The sequence below is a fragment of the Phoca vitulina genome, unplaced genomic scaffold (assembly GCF_004348235.1).
Source record: "Phoca vitulina isolate PV1807 unplaced genomic scaffold, GSC_HSeal_1.0 scaffold57, whole genome shotgun sequence".
NCBI lineage: Eukaryota > Metazoa > Chordata > Mammalia > Carnivora > Phocidae > Phoca > Phoca vitulina.
The window spans coordinates 5,733,820-5,759,340 of NW_022589760.1; the positions used below are offsets into that span (position 1 = coordinate 5,733,820).

Here is a 25,521-nt window from a genome sequence, read left to right on the forward strand (position 1 = left end):
CTGAGACTACTTTGCCATCATTGTAAACAATGTAGCTTTGCTTTGTCAGAGGAGACTCATATGTAAAAATGGTAATAAACAACCAAAGTATGACAACACTTCAGTGAGGATAATTTTGCCCAGTTTTGTATATCATAAATCTTGCAGCTTCTCTTAGAATATTCTGGGAACTATAATTCAGCCTAGACAAAACACTTTCAGTTTGACAGCAGCAGTCTTGTATGCTAAGCTACCTGACCTTTAGAGCAGTATCTATTTGTAAAAACAAACAAACAACAAAAAAAATTTAGACTTAAAGGGACAGATCTACAGAAGAGGAGGTTGGGAGCAAGGGTCAATTAAGTCACTGCAAAACTGTAAGTTATCAAAGTACACACTATTCACAGTACATGCCTAATTTCACAAATTTTCAAAGATGTCAAATTAAAGCATGACAAAAGGTAACAAAATTAATAGATGCCTCTATATTTACACTACAAATAGGCCAATTATCACAGAGCTTTGACAAAAGATTCTAGACTTCATGATATTTCCAATTATAAAAAGTCTAAAGTAAGGTCTGACTGGTCTGATCACATCATTCCCCTACCTCAGATACTCTACAGAATAAAGTCCAAACTGTTTAGAGGAACATTCAGTGCTCACCATGATGAAGCTGTAATCTCCCTCCAGACTGACCTCCACCACTCACATATGTACAACTGGGCCTCACTAGACTCTTAATTCTTCAAACTTGCTACAACTTCCTAACTCCCTTGCAGTTGTACAAAATGTCCCCTCTCCACTCTCTATCACTGTTTAAAAAAAACTCCCTGCACTTCGACTATCTTCTGTTGCCTATCTTTCCATGAAGTCAGCCTTAATACTCCCAACACTTTTTACCTCTACAGTAGCACTTATCACATTCCACCTTGCACCATAGGTTTGTACACATCAGACTCTCCAACCCTGTGTTCCCAGTGGGCAGGGACTATTTAATTTAGCACTTTAAAAATGCTTAGCACGATACTGGGGTAGGTTTCTCCAAATGCTTATTAAATTTTATTAAATACTTAACAAGAATTTCAGAGGTAGAACTTTTCCAACTGAGCAGCTTACCCAAATCCTCAGTAGTAAAATTAACCATATATAGCTCTAAATTATTTGTGGACAACTCCTAGCCAACTTCTCAAACTCTATTATTTCTTCAGCTAACTTAATCCAACAATGATGAAATGTGTTAAGAGGCATTTATCAGACTTGATAACATTTGTGATAGAAAAAAACATAAAAATATAAAATATGAAGGATATTTTAATAAAGTAGAAAAAATTATAGTTCATTTCTATGTTTTAATTACAGCCCGTTCCTCCTAAAAAGGTAGCATGCTATCATAAAACAGCATGTATTTTGGAATCAGAATCAGTTAACCTCACTGAGACTCATTTTCCTTATTTATAAAATGTGGAAAATAAGCTACATTTACCATACATGTTTCTGATAAAAATTAAGTAAGTTGGTGATGTAAAGCTCTCAGAACAATGCCTGAAACAATGTAGGGTCTTAGTAAATGTTAATTCCCTTTTTCCACCTCACTTCTGAGTTGGTAAAAATTGTTTCATATGATCACCCATATTCAGTTACAAAGCAAGTTCAGTCATAGCCTTCCCTCCAAGATCTTAACACTTATAAAATCAATGTCACTTAGGGGCACATGGGTAGCTCAGTTGGTTAAACAACCAACTCTTGATTTCGACACAGGTCATGCTATCAAGAGTCCTGAAATCGAGCCCCGCGTAGGGCTCCACACGCAGCGCAGAGTCAGCTTGAGATTCTCTCTCTCCCCCTGCCCCTCCCCCCACTCACACTCACTCTCTAAAAATGAAGAAATCTTAAAACAATTAAAAATGAAATCAGTAACACTTTAAAAAAACCCTGCCCTTACATAACTTTTAATTTATACACGTGATGATCTATTGAGAACATCCTCATTTAACCTTAATAAACTGGCTTTCAGGGGTGCCTGGTGGCTCAGTCAGTTAAGCATCTGCCTTCAGCTCAGGTTATGATCCCAGGGTCCTGGGATAGAGCCCCACATCAGGCTCCCTGCTCCGTGGGGAGCCTGCCTGCTTCTCCCTCTCCTTCTGCCCCTCCCCACCACTAGTGCTCTCTCTCAAATAAATAAAATCTTTTTAAAAATTTTAAAAAAATAAACTGTCTTGGGGCGCCTGGGTGGCTCAGTTGGTTAAGTGACTGCCTTTGGCTCAGGTCATGATCCCAGGGTCCTGGGATCGAGCCCAGCATCAGACTCCCTGCTCGACAGGGGGCCGTTTTCTCCCTCTCCCTCTGCCGCTCCCACTGCTTGTGCTCTCCTGCTCTCTCTCTGCCAAATAAATAAATAAAATAAATAAAATCTTTAAAAATAAATAAACTGTCTTTCATTCTCCAAGACCCAGATCAAATGTGGCCTCTGTGAAGTCTCCCCTCTCCCTACCAGCAACTATATGTGGCATTCCAGAGAATACTCTGCTCACACCTATTTATCATAGAACTTACTACTTTAGACTTGTATGTCCCCCTTTTCTCACTAGGACATGGGCTCCTCAAGAGTAAAACCTATGTATAGTTGTTTTTATACCCTCAACATGATGCCTCATGCATAATGAGGATTTGTAACATACATTTATAAGTACAACTGTAATATAGCCATGCAGAATAAACTGGCTCTCTACAGGAAACTGAAGGTTGAAGGGAAATGAGTTGATCATGTCACCTTCAGATGACAAAGATTTTAATAAATTACATGAGGAAATGGAAGGAAAGTACTTAGAATCCTCTGAGAAGAAAAAAAAGAGGTTATTTCAAGTAGATGGAACAATTCAGAAAACAGCTTCACTTAAATAAAGGGGCAAACAGAAAAATGAAGATAAGAAGATAAAATTAGGTAGCTTAACAATAACCCTAAATATAAAAATAAGATTGGTCCTAATGAAATAGATAAGTAGTCACTTTTGATTTTGTTTCCCTTGCTTCCAGCAATGTGTCTAATAAGAAGTTGTTACAGCCAAGGTCAAAGAGGTTTCTGCCTGTGTTTTCCTGCAGGGTTTTGCTGATTTTCCTGTCTCACATTTACGTCTTTCATCCATTTTGAATTTAATTTTGTGTATGGGGTAAGAAAGTGGTCCAGTTCCATTCTTCTGTATGTTGCTGTCCAGTTTTCCCAACACCATTTGTTGAAGAGAGTGTCTATTTTTCCTTTGGATATTCTTTCCTGCCTTGTCAAATATTAGTTGACCAGACAGTGGTGAGTCCACTTCTGGGTTCTCTATTTGGTTCCATTGATCTATCTGTTTTTGTGCCAGTACCATACTGTCTTAATGACTACAGCTTTGTAATATAGCTTGAAATCTGGAATCGTGATGACTCCAGCTTTGTTTTTCTTTCTCAGAACTGCTTTGGCTATCTGGCGTCTTTTGTGGTTCCATACAAATCTTAGGATTGTTCGTTCTAGCTCTGTGAAAAATGCTGTTGGTAAATTTTGATAGGGATTGCACTGAATATGTAGACTGCTTTGGGTAGTATACACATTTCAACAATGTTTGTTCCATGAGCATGGAATGTTTTTCCATTTCTTTGTGTCCTCTTCAATTTCTTTCAAAAGTGTTCTATGGTTTTCAGAGTACAGATCTTTTACTTCTTTAGTTAGACTTATTCCTAGGGATCTTATTGTGTTTGGTGCAATTGCAAATGGGATCAATTCCTTGATTTCTTTTTCTGCTGCTTCGTTATTGGTGTATAGAAATGTGACAGATTTCTGCACATTAATTTGATATCCTGCAACTTTGCTGAATTCACCGGAGTTCTAGCAATTTTTTGGTGGAATCTTTCCGGTTTTCTACATAGAGTATCATGTCTTCGGCAAATAGTGGAAGTTTGACTTCTTCCTTGCCAATCTGGATGCCTTTTATTTCTTTTTCTTGTCTGATTGCTGAGGCTAAGACTTCCAGTACTAAAATGAACTACTGGGGTTTCATCAACATAAAAAGCTTCTGTACAGTAAGGAAACAATCAACAAAACTAAAAGGCAGCCTTCAGAATGGGAGAAAATATTTGCAAATGAAATATCTGATAAAGGTTAGTGTCCAAAATCTATAAAGAAGTTAACAAACTCAACACCTTAAAAACAAATAACCCAGTTAAGAAATGGGCAGAAGACATGAACAGATACTTTTCCAAAAAGGACATCCAGATGGCTAACAGACACATGAAAAGATGTTCACCATCACCCATGATCAGGGAAATACGAATCAAAACTATGATGAGATACCACCTCACACTAGTCAGAATGGCAAAAATCAACAACACAAGAAACAACAGGTGTTGGTGAAGATATGGAGAAAGGGGAACCCTCTTGCACTGTTGGTGGGAATGCAAACTGGTGCTCCCACTCTGGAGAACAGTATGGAGGTTCCTAAAAAAGTTTAAAATGCAACTACCCTATAACCCAGCAATTGCACTATTAGGTATCTACCCAAAGGATACAAAAATACAGATTCGAAGAGGTATATGCCCCCTGATGTTTACAGCAGCATAGCCAAACTATGGAGAGAGCCCAAATATCCATGGACTGATGAATAGATAAAGAAGATGTGGTGTGTGTGTGTGTGTGTGTGTATATACATATATATATACATATATTAAATATTACTCAGCCATCAAAAAGAATGAAATCTTGCCATTTGCAACACTGTGGATGGTGCTAGAGTGTATTATGCTAAATGAAATACATCAGAAAAAGACAAATACCATATGATTGCACTCATGTGGAATTTAAGAAAGAAAACAGATGAACATATGGGAAGGAGGGAAAAGAAAAAAAGGAGAGAGGGAAACAAGCCATAAGTGACTCTTAATGATAGAGAGCAAACTGAGGGTTGATGGAAGGATGTGGGTGGGGGATGGGTTGAACGGGTGATGAATATTAAAGAGAGCACATGTGATGAGCACTGGGTGTTGTATATAAGTGATGAATCACTGAATTCTACTCCAGAAACCAATATTGCACTACATGTTAACTAACAAAATCAAAAAAAAAAAAAAATAGTTGTCACTGACTTTCAATAGTCAAATAGGGAAGTTAACCTTGATTAAAATGAACCAGAAATCATAAAGGTCAGTCAGTGATTAATATTACAGTAATACAGTCTGGTGATAAGCACGGAAAGAGCTTATCTTGAACAAGTAAACTTGATAAATACCATATGTATGTCTATGTATCAAGTTAATTTTTATTCTCCCTGCAAAGAATAATATTAAAAATTCTTGTACCCTTATAAAAAAAAATATTAAAACAACCACTGCCATAAAGTATTCCAGGTTTCACATGTGTCTCAGAGAAATGAATCAACAACTTTATGCTGTTTTTGGTAGAAATGCGTCATAATTAGGAAATGTATTTCAGCAAACAATTATATGGTATTGAACTTCGATGTCAGAGTAGCTAGGAAGGTTTGGCATCAACTGCATTCAGGTAGTATCTGAAGGGGCATGTGATTGCCTGCAATTGTATATAGAGAAGAGCAGATTAAAAATTTTTGAGATGAAAGGCAAAGGATGCTATTAACTTTGGCAGTCAACAAATCCAGTGACAGAAGCTACCAGAGAAGACTGCACCATGGAATGTAAAATCCATATAGATGAGTTAAAGTGACCAGCATCAAAAGTTGTTTAGGCATCAAGGAATCGGCAGACGGAAAAATTGCCTTTTAAACTCATTAGGATGAGAGTGAATATTTTTCTTAGAGGTCAGAAATAAGTGATAAGAGGTATAAGTTTACAATACCAAAGTTGTAAATAGTCCAGTTCAGCAGATTTCCAGTAGTGGAAAGGAAGGAAATGAAATTTGGTAGGAGTCAATGAGACAAACAATGCTTCCTTGAAAAACAGGAATGATTTGGCCCTGTCTCAATACAGATGAAAGGATAGAACGGAAGAATGAATGAATGAATGGCTAAGGAGCCAGGAATTTTTCACATTCAATAAACACAAACTCATAGAGACCAAAGCAGGGTTTCTCCACCTTGGCACTACTGACATTTTGGGCAGGATAATTCTTTGTCTCGTGGAGCTGTCTTGCACACTGGAGGATGTTCAGCTGCCTGCCTGGCCTCTACTCACTAGATACCAGTAGCACCCCCCTCCATTTGTGACAACCAAAAATGTCTCCAGGCACTACCATATTTCCCCTGGAAGACAAAATTGTGCCCCACTGAGAACCACTGATGTAAAGAAAAAGAAGAACATACTTTTGGGGACAAGAATGTGACATCCTTCCTTATGTATTTTTCTAAAACACAAGGCTCTAGATGAGGTCAAAAACAAAAGAAGGACATCAACAGCCAAGACCATATTTAGAGGAAATACAAATTTGTAAGAATAGATAAGAGGGATATTTGAAAAACAGAAATTAAAAAAATACTTAGTTGGCTTAATTACCAGCTTTCCCATTTATGTTTATATCATTATGTGAGCTTAAGATGTCCTTTACCTCCTGGTTTCATACTTATTGTACATTTCTATGAAAAGAACCAACACAGAAATTTTAACTCATTAAAGTTAGTGATCATAAGTATGAAATAGCCCGATTTCCAGGCATACACTGGTATAATCATGATCTGTTTTATTCATCACATTTTTTAATTAAAAGCTCCCTTTTCCTCTTGGGAGGATGAAGATTAAGACTGAAGGGCTAGAACTCAAATCACATACACACTTCCATAGTATTTGGCATGTAAGCCCATAGTTAAGGACTCTATTACTTGTCACACATCAACACAAAAATAGTTTGTCACAACACTTTCAGCAGCCTAATTAAAAAAGATAGCACTTGGCTGAACATGCCACACTTTTATAGCAGCCAATCTTTAGGCAAAGCAGACACAAGCAGCAGCAGGAGAAGGTAGGTGGTTCTTGGCACTCCCCTAAACAAGAAACAATGCATATCGTGTACTTGTGTATTGGAGATAGCATTAGTTTTTCCAAAGCAGCTTTACTTCACACAAAATTTCACAAACAAACAAAAGGGGAATGGGCAGAGGAGGAGAGATAGAAACTAAAAGATGAAGCTGTCAGTTTGGCTTGCAGTGTAACCTGTTCAGAAGCTACTCTCTTCGTGGCTAACATACAAAGACAAAAAAGAGAATCATACGCAATATGCCATAGTTGTAAAGTACAGTAGGCCTTGTGTTGACCACAAAATTATTTAAGAGGCCAGTTGATATTTTTAAGAATTATGTTCATAGGGGCGCCTGGGTGGCTCATTCGTTAATCATCTGCCTTTGGCTCAGGTCATGATCCCAGGGTCCTGGGATTGAGCCCCGCATCGGGCTCCCTGCTCCTCCCTCTCCCATTCCCCCTGCTTGTGTTCCCTCTCTCGCTGTCTCTCTCTCTCTCTGTCAAATAAATAAATAAAATCTTTAAAAATAAATAAAAAAAACAAAGATTGCCTAATGTGATGAATAAAACAGGTCGAGCCCTGCATCAGGCTCCCTGCTCAGCAGGAAGCCTGCTTCTCCCTCCCCCACTCCCCGGGCTTGTGTTCCCTCTCTCGCTTTGTCTCTCTGTGTCAAATAAATAAATAAAATCTTAAAAAAAGAAAAAGAATTATGTTCATATATCCTTAAAATCCACAGCCATATCAGTTTTATCCTCATGGCTATTTTTTAGCAAGTGGTCACATATCTGACCTACTACTTCATGGCGGTGATTCAAAGAATTTTAACTACTGATTATCAGTGGCACTAAAATGAATGGCCCTTGAACTTGGTCTTCTAAATTTTACATAAGCATAGTGCAAATGTAGGCCAAGGCCACGTCCAACCATCACCAGTCTAGAGAACCACTAGGTCTTCAGGTCAATTTAGAGCCAGTCTGAAATTTAAGGTCTTAGACAATATAGAAAATGGTTAAAAACATGAATTTCATAGTCACACTGGTCTTGAATCAATTCCAAATTCACCACCGTATGTCATGGGGCTAGTTACTTATCCTTTCCTGAAAATGAGTCACTATTGATGGGGGAGGATATCCACCATCAGTCTCTGAGCAACCCTGTACATTCTTACTGGGTAGAAAGGCCCTGAGACTGAAAGGCCCAGACAATACTTTAGCCAGGTTACTTCTGAGGGCTGTGTTTAAAGCAAGTGACCCTAGGGGCACCTGGGTGGCTCACCTGGTTAAGCATCCAACTCTTTATTTTAGCTCAGGTCATGATCTCAGGGTCATGGGATTAAGCCCCACATTGGGTTCCTTACTCACCAGGAAGTCTGCTAGAAATTCTCTCTCTCCCTCTGCCCCTCCTCTCCGTCTCTCTCTAAAATAAATAAATAAGTAAATGCAAATAAAGCAAGTGGACCTGATCATGAGGTAATAATACCACCCCTCCCCAAAGAGCAGGCTTGCTTCTGCTTACCATAAAAGTGGTAAATCCTCCAAACTCAGTGTTCCTCTCCTGTAATGCAACTGACTACCCATGTAGGCATCCATCCTGGTCTACCTTGCAGAAATTAGGACCACAGTGAATCAGCGTGACATGACATAGCTACTGCTTTTGCAATGAATAATAAACCATCTTTTGTTGCTCACCCAGGAGTCTTTGAGTCTTCTGCAATCATTCATGAAACAGCAACAGATATATAAGCAGGATGAAATCCCAGACCTTTAACAGTTCTTGACAAATATATGCAAGGCATTTAGAATAGCAACTGGCACATATGATATTGTTCGTTACTGAGAAACACCTCTGGGCAGGCTTGAGTACTATACTTGGTCAGTGAACCAAGGAAACTACCCAAGAATTAGGATGACCTAGGGCAGAGCCAGCATTCTCTAGGGCCCTTCAGACAATGCATGGTTAAAACAATATTAATGTGACCTTCACTGAACTAGGCTAACTCAGACTCCAGGAACAGTAAAATTAACTGGTATTTTCACCCATTAGCGTTCAGACTTAAACTGTCATCTTTCATAATTGCCAACTTTTCATCTAACTAGAACCCACATGTAATGTATTTATGTTACGGAAGATTCATTACAGCTGTCAATAACCTTTGACTCCCCGTACATCAGAGCTGAATGGAACCATTAAGACGGTTTATTTCAACTCCCTTATTTTACAGAATAAACTGACACCCAGAGAAAAGATAAATGACCTGGCCAGAGTTACATTTTAAAAAGTAGTCAGCTTACTTTCTATATAACCTCTTTAAATTGCCAGAAATTAACTCTTAAAATAAAACTTATTAAGATCAGTTAGATACCCTATTTAGCTTATTTCAACTCTCTATAGCTTATGAAATACTCTCAGATTCTACAAAATGTGAAGTCGTAAAAACGCAAAGTGGTGGTACTAGGATCAAAATGCAATTTCTACTAGTTTATGGCAGCATGATTGATGATGGATGTGGATGGGAAATACTTGTAATAAATGTCTGTCACATTCAGTAACTGATTTCACATCCAATGGCCATCCTTCCGCATGTTATTTCTGTGGCCAGGCAACAGGATACACCACTAATAATATTCACAGAAACCAGTAAAAAGAACAAGGAGTAAGATGATCAGAGTTAGAAACATGCAAGTGTTAATAGATTATTTAAAGGGAGGGGGTTGAAAGCAGGGATATGTAATATAACTTATCTTGATCCACAACTAGCTACAATAGAGCTCGTAGGAAGAGTGTGATAAACTGGGCCCAGAGCCCTGCTTAACTCCTACTTTAAAGTATAACTAATGCCTCAATTCCATTATACAGAGATATGGTCCCTTAAAATTTAGTATTTGGTCTCAGACCTACTCAGCCATATAAAGATGGAGGATTTGGATCTCACAGAAATTCACAAGACCATCTTGATTAAGCAAGTATAGGCTATAAAAAGGAAACCTAAGAATTCAGAGATAAGAAAACATGGGTTAGCCCGCTTTACTAAAACAAACACATGAAAAGCCAAACCACCGGCATGGAGAATATCCAGGCCATTTTTTTTTTTGCACTGTAAAATCATTCTTCCTTTTAATAGCTTGTTTAAAGACCATTAGCTCCTCAACCAAAGGGGAGGAAAAATGTAAGCTAACGCACTGCCAGTGAAAAACAAGCTGTGAGGTCAGCCTAAGAAAAGATTATTTCTACTCACGAATGTTTTATGTACACACTGACTCTTCTGGAAAACATTGATTTTGTAATGTGAGGTACTAGACTGCAAGGCACATTAGAGGAAATGCTTCTGCCAAATTTATTTTAACCCATCTTAAATTTCTATAGGTTCTTGCCTTATAGGTAACATAAATGAAAATAGATGTTATGACACAAACTTTAAAAAAAAAAAATGCAGTTTTACCCATACAATCTGTAACCATGTGAAGCACTGTGGAACAACAATGTCAAGAAAATCATTGAAAGGAGTGCAGAAAGGGAGGAACCTTAAGTTAGAGAAAGTAATCAACATATTGAACCTGTAGGTTAGGTCCTTAAGAACACAGCCCTCTACAATTGAGGACCGCAATCATTTAAAGGCAAATGTAGTCAGGGTCAAGATAACATATTACATAAATAAACACCTTATACTCTTTTTTCAGAATTAATGACAAATGGAAAATACCTATTCTAAGTGAGACGTTACACTAAGTCCTGTGCCTTGCTGAATTTCCTATCAGGTATGAGAATAAAATAAACAATATAAAGATATAAGGAATATAATAAATCTAGTTTAAATGCAGTCGCTAGCCCATATGGCACCTTTTTGTGAATTACAGAAAACAGCCCCCAGAAGATACAGTCTTGTGATTGAGCACGTGATTTGGTATGTGACATGACCTTTGTAGTCTCATATCCTTGAGCGTAGTGGCCCAGATCTCTATTATACATACAACTTCAAAATATTAAGTGTAGAGTCTATACAAGGTCTTGCTTTCTACATATAGAATCTTCATAAACAGCTTCAGCCAGCATAATATGCTGTTAAGCATTTGAAATATTATCAGTGATGGATTTCAAAGCGCATAAAACAATACCTCCACAGCTTTTCCTCCCCTCAGCAAAACAAAACAAACACATGCTACAACAATGATCCAGCCCCAACAATTATCACTCATCTCCTGTTTTGAGGAAAATTACCACCTGATTGGATCAGTAAATAGCCTAGAAGTTGCAGAGTGGAAATAGATTACTAGTCTAAATCTACTTGAATCCAAAGTTCAGGAAATGATATGCCTAATGCCTCCCGGTATAATAACGGCTCTGTCTCAATACAGAGATACTGTATAGGCTAAAACTAAACTGCTGTCTGGAAAGTAGTGGTTACACAATTTCTTTAGTAAATCTGTGTGGAGTCTAGGCTTTTTGCCCAAGCTGATTTCTCATACTTACCCACTCCACCCATTCCCAGCTCCATCACCACATTAGTGTAGCCTGGTTTTCAATTTTAACCCCACAAATATCTAAATAAGAAAACTTAATAGTTCAGAGTTCTTTGTAAAGGTTTGCTCATCCAATTATCCATATTCAGCAACCTAGAGTATATTAAAGTGGCTAAAAACCAAAGACAGACACCTCAATTACCAAATTGGCATTTGCATTGAAATAAAAACTAAAGCTTGCAACATATACTTAGCTGTGTGTGTGTGTATATCAAAGAGTTATATGAACCCTTTATCCAAGAACTCAAGAACACATTTCCTTTGCCCAACTATCTACAACATTTCCCTGGGAAGAAAATACTTATACATAAACCCCACCCTACTTCACAAATTGCAAAATGAAGAATGAGTGATTACCCAACCAGTGAGTGGAGCCAAAAGTCTTAATTTGGTCTCTTTTCTATGGCACATAGTAGCTATTCTATGGAGTCTCCACACTTGCATAGATAACCTTTCCAGATACTTCTAATTAAAGACAAAGGGGCAGCTGGGTGGCTCAGTCAGTTAAGGGTCCCACTCTTGATTTGGCTCAGGTCATGATCTTGGGGTCCTGGGATTGAGCCCCACATCGGGCTCCATGCTCCGTGCTGAGTTTGATTAAGAGATTCTTCTTTCCCTCTCCCTCTGCCCCTGCCCCTGCTCACGCACGCACTCACACTCTCTAAAATAAATCTTAAGAAAAAGAACTAAAGACAGAAGTGAACTTAATTGGAGTTGATACTTTATGATAGCACTTTATGTGGAGTAACTTTAAATGAAATTTTACCATTAACTTTGGGGTGACTGGGTGGCTCAGTCGGTTAAGCATCCAACTCTTGGTTTCAGCTCAGGTCATGATCTCATGGGTCTTAAGATTAAGCCCCACTTCAGGCTCCACGCTCAGTGGGGAGTCTGCTTGAAGAGTCTCTTCTTCTACCCCTCCCCCCACTCACATGTACACACTCTCTCAAAATAAATCTTTAAAAAAAATTTTACCATTAACTTTAAGTTGTATTTAAGGAGCTCAGTGACATGTATATTAATTAGGCACACATTAGATTAAATCTCTATTCTTTGAGGCAATTAGGGATATTTGAATATGAGTTTAGTATTATATGATAACAAGCAATACATTATTCTTTTAAGATGCAACAGTGGCATGTGGTTACATTAAAAAAAAGTAATTTTTAGAAAAGCACACTGAAGTGTGTAGGAGCAAAATGACATGATATCTGGGTTTTGCATTAAAATTTTAGCAAGGAAAAAATAAAGGATGGATAAAAGCAAATGCTGAAAATCTATATAACTGCTAGATTGGGGGTAACGGATATATGGTGATTCGTTACACTAACCTCTCTACTTTTTAGTATGTTTGCAAATTTTTATGTTTAAAAAAAAAGGCCATATTAACTAGCCCATATTACAAATAAAGTGACTATTTTTTCTCTTTTACTTTTAGCTAGGTGAGAGACCAACAAATTAAGGATAGACAAAAATTCCTCATAATTATGACCAAATCTTTACCAAAGCATGTGGATATCTATCCCAGAATGACAAACAGATTTAGGGCTGTACCTATTTTCTCCCTTGGTTGACTACCAGAATTACCAGGTGACTGAATCAATAGCCTTTGGGAAATAATACATTCCTAATGAAGTCTTGGATTCCTACATAGACCTGCATGAATAGCCACCTAGAAGCTTCTCTCATGAAGTAGGCACTGCTATATAGAGCCTTAACAGCAGGAGAGACTGGTGGACAATTTGACAGTATTTGGTAGCTTACTCTCCCAAAAGCAATACAGAAAAACCTTCATTAAACAAAAGCCCGTGTAAGTGGTGATTAGTAAGAATTTTGTTTGCCACATTCTTTCATGAGAAAGGCACCAATACCCTCTCCCCAGGCCACCTCACATAAAGCAAGCAAAAATCAGAATTCACTTGAATGTCTGCTCAAGCTATGTCAGAGTAAATCAATCAGACTGAAACAAATTCAACCTAATCAGATAACTAAGTTTTAAATTAGTATGAGTTCACATCTGTTACTTAGTCATAATAAATATATGTAAAAATATGTAAAATATATGTAAAAATATGTAAAATATATCTCAACCTTCCTTTATATGCATCAATTTTGAGCTGTCTAATGGGTATCTCCTACAAGATGCCCACTTGGATATCAACTATATAACTATTATTTCAAGTCACCTGGTTATCATCTTAGCCTCTTCAGTCTTAAGACAAAATAGCATATCAAACACTCCAAATCTGACAGAAGGAACTGGTCTCTTCTGCATGGCAGACTGAATATAGGAATAGGGGAAAGTTGGGTCTTCAATAATAATCCACATGGTGCTAGTGATAACAGTAATATTTAACCAAACATGCTGATTCATGGAAATTAGCCAAAGTATCCTGTTAAAGTGTTCTTTGGGACCAGATTGGCAAAGAATAGGATTTCACTTCAATGACATACTGCTACTGCCACAGCTCTTGGTACATGGAGTAAACTCTAGGTGGATTATAATTCTAATGGTTCCAAAAAGGAACAAAAAGAGAGATTGAGTAATTTTTCACTTTCAGAGACCCTAAAGCATAATAACTCAGTGCTACAAGTACCTTTTGTAATAGAAGTGATAGATTTTAAACTTATCTCTAGGCCAGTGCCCTTAACATATCAGTGACTCAGTTTCCTTATTTGTACAACAGCAAGCTACCTGGCAAGGCAGAATGCCAAAGATATCTAATAAACGTCTGTTTTAAGATTTTCATTTATTTGTCAGAGAGAGAGCGAGCGAGCGAGCACAAGCAGGGGGAGCAGCAGGCAGAGGGAGAAGCAGGCTCCCCACTGAGCAAGGAGCCCGATGCGGGACTCTATCCCAAGACGAAGGCAGATGCTTAACCAACTGAGCCAGCCGGGCATCCCTCTATTAAACATTTTTTAACAAAAATTTTAAATATGTCAAATTGATAAACTGAAAGAAAATGGTAGCCTGGTTTTTAAAAAATACTATAGTAAAAAAAATGTTGGGGCACCTGGGTGGCTCAGTCTTTAAACGTCTGCCTTCAGCTCAGGTCATGATCCCAGGGTCCTGGGATCGAGCCCCGCATCAGGCTCCCTGCTCGTCCAGGAGCCTGCTTCTCCCTCTCCCACTCCCCCTGCTTGTGTTCCCTCTCTAGCTGTCTCTCTCTCTCTGTCAAATAAATAAAATAAAATCTTTAAAAAAAAAATCTCTGTAGATACAAGATCAGCATGTAACATTCAGACTCACAATAGTTACGAATTCAGAATAAGGAAAACCCTTTGGTAAGCTGAAGTAATCAGTGAAGTTTTAATGAAAGAATGAGGGAATTTTGAGACACAAGCTAGGCTGTGAAAGGCAGGTGAGATTTATAAAGGAGAAACACAAGGTGGATATTTCAAATTTGGTGAAGATGTTCAGTGTGGGTGGCAAGAAGGTGAGGCAATGGAGTGGCAGGAGGAAACTGAAGTGCAGAGAAATATGCCTAGTAAATAGATGAACTAGTAAATGGATGAGTAGAGGAGCTGCAACTGGAATCCAGGTCTCTAAACATCAACCACTCTGTTCCTCCTAACTGGTCTTCCTGCCTCCATTCTGGCACCCCTCTCCAAGAAATTCACCATTGTATCAATTAAATCAAAACATGATTTATTCAATTAAAAAACCAAACCAAATATTCAGGAAGTTATACAATAACCAAAAAATTAACTTCTGTTACATCAAGTTACTAATTTGACTCCACTATCTAAAGAACAAAAGGCTTCAGGAATGATACAAAAACAAAAAAATCAAAATGCAAAAACATGTGAGGGGTGTTAGTTCTACCTTAACAATGGCCTCGTTTAATGGTCAAGCCCTTGCCTTAAATATGTGGGATTCAAGATGCAGCTCCTTCATAATACTTCTAGAGCTCTACTAGATTTGACAAAATACACTCCATGATTGACACCAAATTACTAATTAATCTAAGATTCATGCTGCTTGATGACATGCTACAATCTGGGCCTAACCAAAGAGTTACATAAAATGCAAAGCTTTACTACTAATGCATTATTCAAAATGTGAGAAGTTCAAGAGAAGACTGCCTTCAGTAAAAAGAATCAAAAAGGGTCATTATGAGAATTCACAGATGAAGAAAATTAAACTAAGTTCTGTTAAATTTTGATTTAGTCTTAAACAGAAGTCATTAAAGTCTTGAAATGTCACTTTGAAAAATATTATAATACCCATCAAAAAAAATTCTAATACCCATCAAAAGGTTGAGATATAAATTAAAGTAGTTCCTCTCAACAGAAAACATACATTCCTTCTCCAGTTTTCCAGAACAATGAGGAACTAAATGAAAACTGAATCACAAGCCTTATACTGTAATGAATCCACTATAACTATTGTTACTTTTTCTATGTAATGGAAACTTTCATCTTAGCTAATACTATATATAGACATTATCTAATTATCTTCTTTTTACTCCCAGATGAATAATATTCAATATCAATCATTTGTGTGATCAGTACTATTTTCCTTCTCCCTTCATCACTGACCTCCTCCCCTCCCTAGTAACTTGGAGTGGAATCAACTGGCATTTCCTTTACCCTCTCTCTTTGGTAACCTAATAGTTCTTAGGCTTCTATCGGTGACAGGTGCCTATGAGAAACTGATGAAAACTACGACACCCAGAAAAATGAATGTACCTACATACACTCAAATTTTTTCATACAATTTCAGGAGTTTAAGAACCCCTAACCCCCACAATCACCTACACAAATAATTTCTAAGATCATATAGCTCTCTTTTATAATCTCACACAACTCCTTTATATACATATACAATTAAGAACTATTACAGTGATTAATGACATAATACTCAAAATAATAAAATTAAGTCTAGATAAAGCTTTATCTTACTGGCAATATTTTAAGTTAAGAACCGCAGATGAACTCCATCCTAAAAGGCTTTAGAAGAACATGTTGAGCACTTCAATAAGACAACTTAAAATAATGAGTAAGGCGTTTATTTAAAAAAAAAAGTCTACCAAGTCTTGTTGTTTGGTCAACTTGCTTGCCTTAAAATGTGCTGAAATGTCTTCCTAAATTTTTTATTAACTCTGACACATCTGCTTGTAAAATCATGTAAGGCTCCGAAGTTAATCTGAGCAAAAAAGAAAGTTCCAATTGATAGTAACAAACTCTTGGATTCAAATACGTGTTCTACTATATCAAGCTGTGTTCAACACTGAACGCTGTTAGCTAGTAAGTGAAAGTGATACCATCTCATAACGATCTAGTTACCTCGTCAAAGCAAGTAAAACATAAAAGATGAAACAGGACAAATACCAAAGGGAAAGGAAGAATATAATCAAAGTGTTATTACTAACAGAGATAAGTGCTTTCTTGAAAGTGTAGTTCCTAAAAGTAGAAGCTTCTTGCTGGATGTACCAAACTATTCGTGGACACTGAGTTCACTTTTATTTTTGCTGAAACTTTTAATCATTGTTTAAATCACAGTTTTGTACTGGGTCAAAATAAAAAAAAGGAAACATTTACCACAAACTGATAAATTTCAAAATCATATCAGAATTTTTAAATATATTAAACTTTGGTGATACACTCACAAAACTTTTCTTAAGTTTCATGATGCTGGGGGCACCTATTAAACCCATTAACCCTCTGCCAGCAAAGACAATTCACAAAAAGCAGTTTCTTCATTTGCAAATACTAGGTTAACAGGACATCTCAAGTAAGCAAGTTCTCAATTTGCCTCAAGTTAGGGTGGAATTGATGAGACTTTAAACTGTTCATTTTATTCTACCCCACTAAGTCCCTTCCCTACACAATGGAAATCTGTGTATTTCCTGAAATAATACTTTGACCAGTAAGGACAATCCATAATTGAAAGGCAAACTGAAAGCAAGAGAGAGAAGTGCAACAGGTACATACCAAATGATCAGATGCCATAAGAAAAGGCTTTAGTAATGTCACTAGTCTCCTCCCCTATTACAAACAAGTTGCTGGTTAAAACTGAAAACTAAATGTGCAACATGTGCTTGTACTTCAGAGTCAGAGGAAGAACCTTCAAACAGGATTTATTTGCTGAATCTGTGCAGGAAAACTATTTTCCCTCATGCCACCCAAATTATAAACTTTATTGATAAATGTCTGCATATTTGCCATGGTTGGGAAAAATAGACTATAGTCAATATATTTTGTTAATGCTACCAGTTTTTAAATTTCACTATTAAACCATTTTCATATAAACTAAAAAAAAAAGAGGAACCCTTTTAACTGATGAGTTGAGGAAACTCCAGTATTTCCCAACCTAATACCAGGCCCCATAGATTACATTCCTCGGCACATTAAGTCAGTGGCAGGAAATGGACTGCTACCACTGGTTCACACACTTTCAGGGCAATGAAACTTGTGCAGTCTTAACGGCTTTTGAGCGTTCTTAATCAACTAAGTGGAAGTACTGTAATGACTCTATTATATACACAACAGTTGGTGGTACCTCACCCAGCCTCGAACTCCCACGCTCCCCCCACTTTTACAAATGTTTCTTGGGTGAGCACAGGGAAGAGGCAACGGGAAAAAGCGCACGTAGGCGACTCTTCCTTAGATTTCTGGTAAAGTACAAAGACTAGGAGCCTACGCTTTGTGTTTTTAAGGGTGAGGCTGGTTTGTAAGTCTGTGGGTGGGCTCCCAAGTATCTGGATTGAAAAGAAAAGAGGTTCCCCTACCCGGACACTAAGTATTAAGAGTCAAAACCCAGCAACTGACTGAGGTGGGAAAGAAAGGAATCGCGGGAATATTCGTGCCCACAAGTTAGACAAACAACAGACCCTACCCAGGAACTCGGAGTCTCCCCAAGTTGGGGTGGGGCCTTTCTCCTTTCCGCACTGCCTCGCGGAATGGTAAGAGTGAGAAAGGGGTTAAATGGGGAAGGGGGTGCTCTTCCGCCCCCACGCCGTCTCAGCGCCTCGGCGTGGCCGCTCCTTGAGCGGCTCCCGGAGTAGCACAGCCAGATCGCGGTTAGCCTTGGGAGGGGGCCCCGGGTTCCCCCGTGCGCAACAGCCGGAGGATCCCGGGGCTCTCGATGTCCCCAAGGCCGGCGGGGACTGCGGGAGCACTCACCAATTTGGGTTTGTTTTTCGTTTCCTCTTCGTTGGCGGCCCGGTTCCCCGCGCTCCGCTTGTTACTCCGGCCCCCACCGGGTTCCTCGCTGCCGCCTCCCGCTCCCGACGCCGCCGCCCCGGGCTGCTCCATCTTTCTCCGGCCTTATCACCTGTGACCTGTAACCCCCACCTCTCCTCAACTTGGGGAAGCCCCTCGGGGTGGTCCCGCTGCCCCAGCTGATTCGGTATCACCTCTTCCTGGTGAGAGTGTGTCTGCCTGGGGAGCTGCCGATTTCAGGCTCCCGGCTCCCAGGCACCCCCGACGCAACACGCCTTTGCCACTACTCGGCGCTGGGGCAAGCCCTGCCTCTGAGCAGCTGCAATTACCGCGGTCGCTGGCGCCGCCGCCCTCAGGGCGGTGTTTAAGGGTGGAGGGAAAGTAGGTGCCTATCTCTTTAAGAGGGCCTCGACACACGTGATTCATCAAAGTACCCGCAGTCAGCCGCCTGGGCGCGGAAAGCTGCTTCCTACTCCCAGTGCCGAGCGGGCCCCAGCTACTGAGCATGCCCAGCGCAGCGACGGGCGCCGGAGGATAGGAGAGGACTTTAAGCTGCGGTTAAGCACTGATTTCACTTCCTAGGGGCTCAGCGTGAAATGGAAGGGAACTAGCCAAGAGAAAGGAGGTATAGCCCATTTTAGAGATGGGGAAACTGAGGCCCAGAAGGATTCAAGTATGAGTTTAACTGGCAGGTGTACCTGAGTATCCGCCTCCCCTAGTGTAGGCCAGAGCACCTTCCCCACGGACGCCTTGCTGGGGGTGTGGTCCTGCTAGGCTCTGTGGGAGGGGTAATTGGCAAGACAGCTGGCATCGTATAGGAAAACTACCATTGGGAGCACTGATTAATTGCCTAGACAGACTGTATGGGTCAAAGTGGACAGAGGGGGGTGCTTTGTATTGCCATGATTGCTTTGAGATCAAAGAAATACAGTCGTTCCTTTATTCCCATGCTGCTGGGTAGTAGAAGCAGCAGGCATCCACTACCTAATCTTGGGGGAAGGGGGAGCAGTTAAGGCTCTTTAGCTAAAGCACCTATAGAGAGCTAGCAATTGGATTGAGTGCTATTTTCAGTTTCTGGGACTAGTTTAGGTTTAGGGTTGTTGTGGGGAGTAAGATCATGTGTGTCAAAGCTTTGTTTAAAACGTAAATCTCTACACAAATGCTAGGTGTTTTTGTGCAGCAGCAGCAGGGTACTGTAAGCATCGTTAGTCTTTAGTGCTTGTCTTGTCAGGAAGAGGCCCAGGCTATATTTCTAACATCTTTTTTAAACAGGGCCCTCTAAAAATAGTGTTCACACTGAGACCATTGCAGGGGCAGAGCAGGATTTGAATGAACCACCATCATAGAATAAGAGCACATATGCTAGCGAAGCCTGAAGTGTAACCTCAGATACTAAGTCTACTAACATGTCCATATGTCTGTTAGTCAGATATCTTCAGGCTATGACTTCTTTTGCCCTCCCCTTCAACCTAAATTCAACTATGGCGAATCTAATTTGTTTATGAGCATATTTATTGGGAGTGCACTACAATAAATTTGACCATGCTATAGATGTGATGAGGCAATTAACTGGGACAGTAGAGTGAAAAAAACATAATATTATCTAAAAACAGTTTTAATCCTGGCTGTCATTGTCATTAACTTTCTTTTTAATCATGCAGGTGGTAAACTACCCAAAAACAACACAGAAGAGGAAATACATGCTCCCAGACAGGGTGGACAAGGAGCCCTAAGGTAAATTTGCTTTGTCTAAGTTTCTATCTTAAAATTTGATGTATATTTTGAACTCAACTCACTATATGCACACAAACACATATGTGATTTAACTTAAATGTTTCCCCTCCTGAAAAATTGAGTAAAAATGCATGCTACAGAAAGACATGACCTGTTTACCCAGTGCTTTCATCCAATTCCTGTTTAAGAGATGTGGGTATGGGTGAGAATCCTCCAAGCTCAAACATGGATCAATAATCTGCTGCATGGGTATTTATTAAGCTCCCTAGAGTATACCAGGTGCTATACAGAGTGTTCTGGGTTAGAAGAATGAAGTGGACACACTTTCTGCCCTTTAGAACTTCATAGTCTACCGGGAGAGACAGATGATTAAAGAACTGCACTTCAGGACAACAGATATGAACAGGGAGCTCATAGAGCACATGAGGGAGGTAAACCACCAGAATGTCAAGGTTCCAAGACACCTTCCCAAAGAGAATGATGTTTGAGCTAAGTCTTAAAGGTATAATTAAAGTTAGTATTTGTTGATAGCCTACTAAATATTAGGTACTTTGCTAGGCATTGTGGATACAATAGTGAACAAGACAGATATGGCTTGCTCTTATAGGGCTTTCAGGCTATTGGAAAGCATATTAAAACTGTGTTGAGCAATTACAAGGCAAAGAAAGGGGGAAGAGCATTTCAGGCAAGGGAAATGACAATAGCATGTGCAGAGACCCTATGGTTAAGAAATTGAGGGCATCTGGGGGGAGAAGGCTTCTGTTGCCAAGAGAAAAAGTGGAACAGATAAGCAGTTTCCAGATCATGAAGGACTTTTAGGTCTCATTAGTGTGGTTTTAAAAGGGAGAAGGCGTTGTAATACAAATGGCCTGTTTGGAGTATGTAAATAAACTTGAAAATGGTTTGACATTATTTGAATATAAGGTTGGGTTTCACTATCCTCAGGCCAAGTGAAGCTACATTTGAAATCCAGTTAGAGGTATGTGTAAAAGGTGCATAATCTTTACTGCAAAAAGTGAAAAAATCTCTTCCTGATATGGCTTACATTTGACTTTACTGTGATTACCTCGGCCCCATCTTAATTCTTGATGTTTGTTTTTTAGCATTTTGCTTCAGTTAATGTAAACAGTAATTAAACAAACACCCTTCCTTCCTACATCAAGGTCATTGGTCTCTCTTGGAAACTAATACATGAAAGAAACCACTACTGTCCTGCAAGGATTTGTCCACTGATTATGAACCAGGCACCTCACCAAGTACAGTCCTAGGGCTGATCTCACTGCACATACATTCCTTTGTTTTTACCTTCCTGGGACACACAGATAGCTTGGTGGATGGAGAGACCTCTTTTCTCTCATGCTGAAAAAAGAAGGAGGCTACTAACATCAGTCGAGATACCAAAAGTTTATGTTAGACCCGCTGACCTTGTAGTCTCTCCCTCTCGCTTCTCATGAGTTTAGCATCCAGTTAACATTAAAAACTGAGCCCTAGGCGAAAAGAAAGATAAAAGGCTGCTAGGTTCTGTCTTTCTTCAAATTGACCTTAGAGTCATTTGTTACCCCAGAGGTTTCTGATGAGCCTCATATTATCCCTCTTGCTTTCTGTGTCTCCCTTCTGCTGAATGTTCTCTTCTAAACGATCTGGGTCATTAATAAAGAAATGAAAGGAAACGTGGATTAGACAGAAATGAGAAATAACCCCCTTTAGGGTCATGGAAAAACATTTGTGATATAAAATTTGCCTAAGAGTAAAGTTATTTTAGTAAGTTATTTATTAAGCATATACTATGTGCCAACACCAAAATAGATGTACAGAAAAAAAATACCAGACATTCTGCTATAATGTTACATATGTCTTCCTGAAGAATCTCCTGTTCTATAGAATTGCACACTGGGAAAAACAGGGATTCTAGGGAAACATGGTTAGGGAAGATCACTTAAATCCAGTGCAACTTTATAATCAGAGCACTAACGAAAACAAGTACGATTTAACAAGGTTAAATCTCCACTGGCATTTGCTCCATCATCACAACCCTCAATGCTTGGTAGCCTTCATGCTTCTTCCTTCCTGATGTGGATCCTCAAGGGCATTAACTTTTAATAGATATTATCTTTATCAGAATTAAAAATCTAATTGAGGGGTGCCTGGGTGGCACAGTCAGTTAAGCCTCCGACTCTTGGTTTCGGCTCAGGTATAGATCTCATGGTCCTGAGATCCAGCCATGTGTTGGGCTCAGCAGGGAGTCTGCTGGAGATTCTCTCTCTCTCCCTCTCCCTCTGCCCCCCGACTTGTGCTCTCTCTTTCTCTCTCTCAAATAAATAAATAGATCTTTTTTTAAAAATCTAAAGAGTACCCAACTTGTTAAAATCTGTGGTAAAATGTCTTCACAACTTCACTACCAGTAGTCACAGCTTCACCAGATAGTTTAATGTAAGGAACTTAGAGGTTGTTGAAGCCACTATACCAGTCATACTGAAGGGGCAGAGTCTGGTGCAAGATTCTTCTTTTTTTCTTAAAGTCTTCATATATTGCTAGGATTTATGCTTAGTTGTGAGAAAGCTTGCTCCTCATCACCTCAAAATTTAAAGTGCTAAGAAAATTCACATGTGAACCAACTGGACATCCACATAATTCTTCTATTTACCAATTGCTAATGTGCTGTTTGTGGTACACAAACACTTGTAATAAAACAGACTGTGAAATGGAAAATCCCTGCCATTAATAGCTATAAAATCTACTATAAAACAACAAATTTGTGAAAAGGTAAGAGAAAATCAGCTGCCTAAATTGGAGGTACTGACTCTAAATTCAACATAACATGGTAAAGGGGTGAGATTGGTTGGACCTAGAATAGATGAAGAAGTTCTCAAGGAGAAGGTAGAACTTGAGCTGCTGAGGTATGAAGCAGAAATCAGATGTGAATAGGCAAAGCTAAGAAAGGAAGTAAGGAAAAGACAACATATAGAATGGTCTGGAAACAATACTGACCAATGATGTTGAGGGGCCAGTGGGGCTTGAGTAGAATGATAAGAACATAGATGTTGAATAACAGTAGGAAACATGGTTGTCCTACTAGCATTTTCCCAGAATGTAAACAGATTTGAATGTAAGACACAGTGGTAGTAATGCCTAAAGACCTTTAGCAGGAATGTTATAAAATAAAGAAGTAAGGAGCTGGTCTGGCAGTGGCATGCAGAATAACTTTTTTTTCTTTTTTTAAATTTAAATTCAAAAGTATAGTATTGGTTTCAGGAGTAAAATTTAGTGATTCATCACTTACATACAACACCCAGTGCTCATCCCAACAAGTGCCTTCCTTAATGCCCATCACCCATTTATCACATCCCTCTACCCATCTCCCCTCCATCTACCCTCAGTTTGTTCTCAATAGTTAAGAGTTTGCCTCCCTCTCTGTTTTGAACTTATTTTATTTTCCCTTCCCTAACCCTAACCCTTCCCCTATGTTCATCTGTTTTGTTTCTTAAATTCCACATACGAGTGAAATCATATGGTATTTGTCTTTCTCTTACTGACTTACTTCACTTAGCATAATGCACTCTAGTTCCATCCACATCATAGCAAATGACAAGATTTCATTCTTTTTTATGGCTGAGTAATTTTCCATCATATGAATATATATATTCATATAATGGTGTATATATACCACAACTTCTCTATCCATTCTTCAATCTGTGGGCACATGGGCTGTTTTTGTAATTTGGCTGTTGTTGATAATGCTGCCATAAACATCAGAGTGCATATATCCCTTCGAATTAGTGTTTTTGTGTTCTTTGGGTAATTATCTATTAGTGCAATTGCTGGATCACTGGGTAGTTCTGTTTTTAACTTTTTGAGGAAACTCCATACTGTTTTTCAGAGTGGCTGCACCAGTTTGCATTCCTACCAACAGTGTAAACGGGTTCCCCTTTCTCTACATCCTTGTCAATACCTGTTCTTTCTTGTGTTGTTGATTTTAGCCATTCTGACAGGTGTAAGGTGATATCTCATTGTAGTTTTGATTCATATTACCCTGACGATCAGTGATGCTGAGCATCTTTTCATGTGTCTGTTGGCCATCTGTATGTCTTTGGGAAAATGTTCATGTCTTCTGCCCATTTTTAACTGGATTACTTGTTTTTTGGGTGTTGGGTTTTTTTTTTAATTTTTTAAGTAAACTTGCCACACGTGGGGCTTGAACTCACAATGGGTGCTGAGTTCAGTAAGTTCTTTATAGATGTTGTATACTAACCCTTTATCAGATATGTTATTTGCAAATATCTTCTCCCATTCTGTAGGTTGCCCTTTAGTTTTGTTGATTTTTTCCTTCACTGTGCAGAAGCTTTTTATTTTGATGAAATAAGTCAGTCAGAGAAAAACAAGAACCATATGATTTCACTTATATGTGGAATCTAAGAAACAAAAGAAAGGAGCAACAGGGGAAAAAAGAGAGGCAAACCAAGAAACAGACTGTTAACTAGAAAGAACAAACTGTTACCGGAAGGGAAGTAGGGGGATGGATTAAGGATTAAGGAGTGCACTTGTGATGAGCACCAGGTGTTGTGTGGAAGTGTTGAATCACTGTATTGTACACCTGAAACTAATATTACACTGTGTTAACTAACTAGAATTTAAATAAAAACTTAAAAAAATAAAGGAACAAACTGTTTCTCTCCACAGATTATATACAGGAGACAACGGAAAAGAAAGAGTAGACAAGAATTACTAAAATGTTGGCCCAAGGACATAAAAACCTAGTAGCAAACTGGGAGATAGTATCTCAAGATATTTGTCATTTGCAGACAGCCATGCCAAGGAGCCTGGTACCCAAAAACTAAAGAGACTAATTACAGCAGGACAGGAAAGCTAAGAAGCTTCCTGTAGTCACCAACAGGAAGAGTCTGGGCAGGCTGGTAAAGCAGAATGAAGGGTTGTGTAACGGTAGGCAGTAAGCAGGCAAACAGCTAGACTCTAGAAGTCCAGAATTGGATGTCCTGGCAGGCAGGCAGAGAATAGAATCCAGTCTGCTGGCAGGCAATAGGCAGATAAGCAGGAATCCACTGATGGGGGATTGGGATTAAGAAACAAATTAGCAGTCTCTTAAACAGTCTGGCAAGACACTGCTAAACAAGGCAGGGCACCAGACCTAAAGAAATTGGCATAACAGATGAA

The 25,521-nt window shown here is 39.0% G+C and overlaps 1 protein-coding gene across 3 annotated transcripts in view; it reads right to left on the reverse strand.

Moving 5' to 3' along the window:
• The window catches only part of DIAPH2 (diaphanous related formin 2), a 951,942-nt gene extending 932,946 nt beyond the window's left edge, over nucleotides 1-18,996 (reverse strand). For all 3 annotated transcript variants that reach the window (XM_032390097.1, XM_032390096.1, XM_032390094.1), the window contains exon 1: nucleotides 18,580-18,996. In XM_032390097.1, the coding sequence (XP_032245988.1) occupies nucleotides 18,580-18,711 (132 nt within the window). In that variant the 5' untranslated portion in view covers nucleotides 18,712-18,996. The remainder of the gene's footprint in view (nucleotides 1-18,579) is intronic.
• Between the last annotated feature and the right edge of the window lie 6,525 nt (nucleotides 18,997-25,521).